The sequence below is a fragment of the Helianthus annuus genome, chromosome 9 (assembly GCF_002127325.2).
Source record: "Helianthus annuus cultivar XRQ/B chromosome 9, HanXRQr2.0-SUNRISE, whole genome shotgun sequence".
Classification (NCBI taxonomy): Eukaryota; Viridiplantae; Streptophyta; class Magnoliopsida; order Asterales; family Asteraceae; genus Helianthus; species Helianthus annuus.
Window position 1 is genome coordinate 47,035,585 of NC_035441.2, and position 3,624 is coordinate 47,039,208.

At 31.9% G+C, this 3,624-nt stretch overlaps 1 protein-coding gene across 1 annotated transcript; it reads left to right on the forward strand.

Moving 5' to 3' along the window:
- Positions 1-1,716: 1,716 nt before the first annotated feature.
- Positions 1,717-2,908, forward strand: LOC110877474 (zerumbone synthase). The gene is made up of 2 exons (XM_022125620.2): positions 1,717-1,863; positions 1,965-2,908. The coding sequence occupies exons 1-2, from the start codon at positions 1,739-1,741 to the stop codon at positions 2,749-2,751; spliced, it is 912 nt and encodes a 303-aa protein (XP_021981312.2). The 5' UTR covers positions 1,717-1,738; the 3' UTR covers positions 2,752-2,908.
- The last annotated feature ends 716 nt before the right edge of the window (positions 2,909-3,624 follow it).

Below are 3,624 nucleotides of genomic sequence, written 5' to 3' on the forward strand. Positions count from 1 at the left end.
GGTGTCTTGAAATTATAGGGTTTATAAGACTTTTTACGAAGAAGATGATGTTCATGATCAAGATCTGGGTTTGAGATGATAATGTTCTTGATGATGATGTGTAAATGGTGAATATTGAATTAGGTTTTGTTTTTTTTTTAATTTTAGTATACTCAAATTACAAAAATACCCCTTAACTGATTTTTTTTTAAATTAATACCCCAACGTTTTAATTTAAAAGTAAAAGACTTAAATGCTCTCATGTGCAAGGCATGTGAGTTCATTTAACTGAATTTTTTGACATGGTTAGTACTAAAGGTTATAGGGTGTAATAAAACATGAACATAAAGGTTGAATTTTGTCGATTTCATATTAAAAGGTATAAAGTGCAATTTGAGGCAAACATAAAGGTTGTTTTCTGCAATTTTGTCTAAAAATACTCATATTTCTCTAGTTCTAGTTCTTTTAGTTCCATAATGAAATCACTCCTATATCTACATATAAAGGATTAAATGCAAAATGTCTTTAATCTACAGAATGTAAAAGCGTAAGAAGATCTGTATTTTGAAATCAATGGACAAGATGACACATAAGCAAAATCAAGGGACAATTGAAGTGTGAAAAGGGTTGAATAGGTAAAACTGGTATAGCCAAATTGTTGACTTTGTTCAAGTTCCTACATATTTTTAGAACATCAGTAATTTTTATACGATATCATTATTTAAAAAATTGTAAGATAAAAAACGAGTATTTTTTTTTTACTTTCAGTATAGTCTTGCTATATATTATTTTTAAATAATGTGCGTAATTATGTATATATGTGTACTTATAAAATAGGTTGCGTAATTAATTTTATAGATTTCGTAAATATATTTATAGGTTACATAATGTACGTACTTATTAAATAGGTTGTGTAATCGTGATATAAGTTGTGTGATTATGTATCCTTATGTGTACTTACGGCGTGACCTAATATACCCTTTGGCTAGTGACACGTGTGGCAATCTGGTAGTTCCATACGCTTTGTAGGTTAACAAGTTTTTGTGTGTGTATATATATACACATATGTCGACACACAAACATATATACATATTTTTCCAAGTTTATTCATCTATATAATTTAATTCTAATAAAAAAAACTCTAACTAATGTCACATGTTATTTTCTTATTCAAAATTTCAACTAATGTCACATGACATTTTTCTTCTTCAAATCACTAATAATATTATGCTATTAATATTAATATTAATTAAAATTTGGTTAAAAAATACTTAAAATTGTTTACTAAAAGAGTACTTCAACGTTTTTTTAACGACAATTATCTATAATTTTAAAACCTGTGATTTTAATACTTTTTAAAATGAATAATTATGCTTAAGTTTTTCATATGATTTATAATCTTCATTTTTCACATATTAGTTGTGGTTTCTGATTTATTCTTGTATTCCACAATAATTTATGCTTAAGGTGAACATTATGAACTACTCAGGTCAATCACATATTTGTAAGATGATTTTTGTTTCTTTTTTAAGGGGGTTGTTGAATCTTATTTATCCATCTTTTTAGGTTGTAACGGATTCATTTCAAAACGGGTGATTTTTCCAAACAATATTGTTAGGATTATGCTTGTCTTAATCATTGCGTAACATAGCACTTTCACTAAAGAAGCCAAAATCTAAGGTTATCCCTTGAAAGACCTTGAAAATCTAAGCCGTCAGTGATATACATATAAAATTATTTTCAAAAACGTTTTAAAGTAATGGTAAGGAACTCCTATATAAGAAGTAGCAGCTCTACAATCTTGGTATCCACAAAATACACAACTACTTTCCATAAATTCTCTTCAATGGCAAATGAAATGATAGCCACACAACCCATCCCAAGGTATCCTCTTTCCTCTAAACAAATCAAATAATGTTTATATATTTTTAAAAATATTTTTAGATCTGTTACATAGGGTTTTATGTTATTTCTATCTCTATTAGATTGGCAGGGAAGGTAGCAATTATTACAGGTGGAGCTAGAGGTATAGGTGAGGCCATTGCAAGACTGTTCGTTAAACATGGAGCCAAAGTGGTGATTGCGGACATCTTGGATGATTTGGGTCAAAAAGTTTGTGAGAATATCGGCCATGAAACGGCTTCTTTTGTGCACTGTGATGTGTGCATTGAATCAGATATGGAAAAGGTTGTGAACTTCACCATGGACAAATATGGTAAACTAGATATTATGATAAATAATGCTGCCATTGCAGGTGCCCTAAAGTTTAGTATCCTTGATAACCAAGTAGCCGATTTTGAACGAGTGATGAGTGTCAATGTAACCGGTGTGTTCTTGGGGACCAAACACGCTGCTCGTGTGATGATTCCGGCTCATGGTGGGAGCATAGTTACGATTGGAAGTATAGCTTCTAGTGTTGGAGGTAACACTTCTCATGCATATGCTAGTTCCAAACATGCTATTGTTGGACTCACTAAGAATGTTGCTGCTGAGCTTGGAGAGTTCGGGATTCGTGTCAACTGCGTGTCGCCGCACTTGGTCGTTACACCGGCGACAGTGCCTATTATCGAGAAATATCCGGATTTGTATACGGATGTGTACTCGAATTTAAAAGGCGCCGTGCTTCGTGAAGAAGATGTGGCAGAGGCGACCCTTTTTCTAGCTGGTGATGAATCTAAGTATATAAGTGGGCATAACCTGGCTTTGGATGGAGGGTTTAGTGTGATCAATCCATCGTTTGGTCTTTTTTCGTCACGATTTAGGGGCACTTAGGTCCGAGCTTGCTAGCTAATTAATCCATGTATTTGAAAATACCTTGGAAGTGTATGGTTGTTTTGAATAATGGGTGTGTTCTAGATCTATGTAATAAAGTCCAACGAATTGTTATAATAGGCATTTACTATATATTGATATAGATATAGATTATAGATATTAGTATATATAACATGGATAATGATTTGCCATCCATGGGTTATTAACAAAAAATATATATAAGAAACATTAGTTTAGAAATCTATACAAAATCTCATAGAAAGAATTCATGTGATCCTTCTATAATTAATATTTGACTTTTTAATAATACAAGGGTATTTTGATATATTATCAGGGCCGGCTCAAGGGTGAGTATAGTGAGGTAATGGCTTTGGGTCTCCACCTCTTTAGGGCCTCGAAAATCTGCGGTGAACTGAAAGGACGCTGCGAATTAGGTTAGGAGGGAACAGAGGAAAAAGAAGCTTAGGTAATTGAAGCGTCGGATGTTTTTATTGAAGTCATTGTTCCAATCATTCCATACACTTGAACTGATAATCTGCTAATTTTGTTAAAATGGTGTTCGATGTTTTCGACCCTGGTTAGTGATTTTGATAAGCTACGTATCTTTGATGTTTTATTGGTATTATTTTTAGTTGATTTGATTTACAAGGTTGTAGGAATGATTAGAATAACTTTCTTGTTTACTTTTTGAGCATCTATTTCACTTTGCTTTCTGTGAGTAAACCAAATGAATCAGTTTTTTTATTTTTATTCCAGGATCCAAACAAAATTCGTTGATTTTACTTTTGAAGGGAATGAAAATTTACACCATTTTTTTAATCCTTGAACACAATGGATTGTTTGCTATGCATAATTCATTGAAATTAATCATGT

What these genes read in the sequence shown, in the direction of transcription:
- LOC110877474 (XM_022125620.2), top strand. Translation starts at nt 1,739, where the DNA reads ATGGTAAGGAACTCCTATATAAGAAGTAGCAGCTCTACAATCTTGGTA. An exon ending in GCCACACAACCCATCCCAAG is followed by an intron (nt 1,864 to 1,964) that starts GTATCCTCTTTC and finishes TATCTCTATTAG; the next exon opens with ATTGGCAGGGAAGGTAGCAA.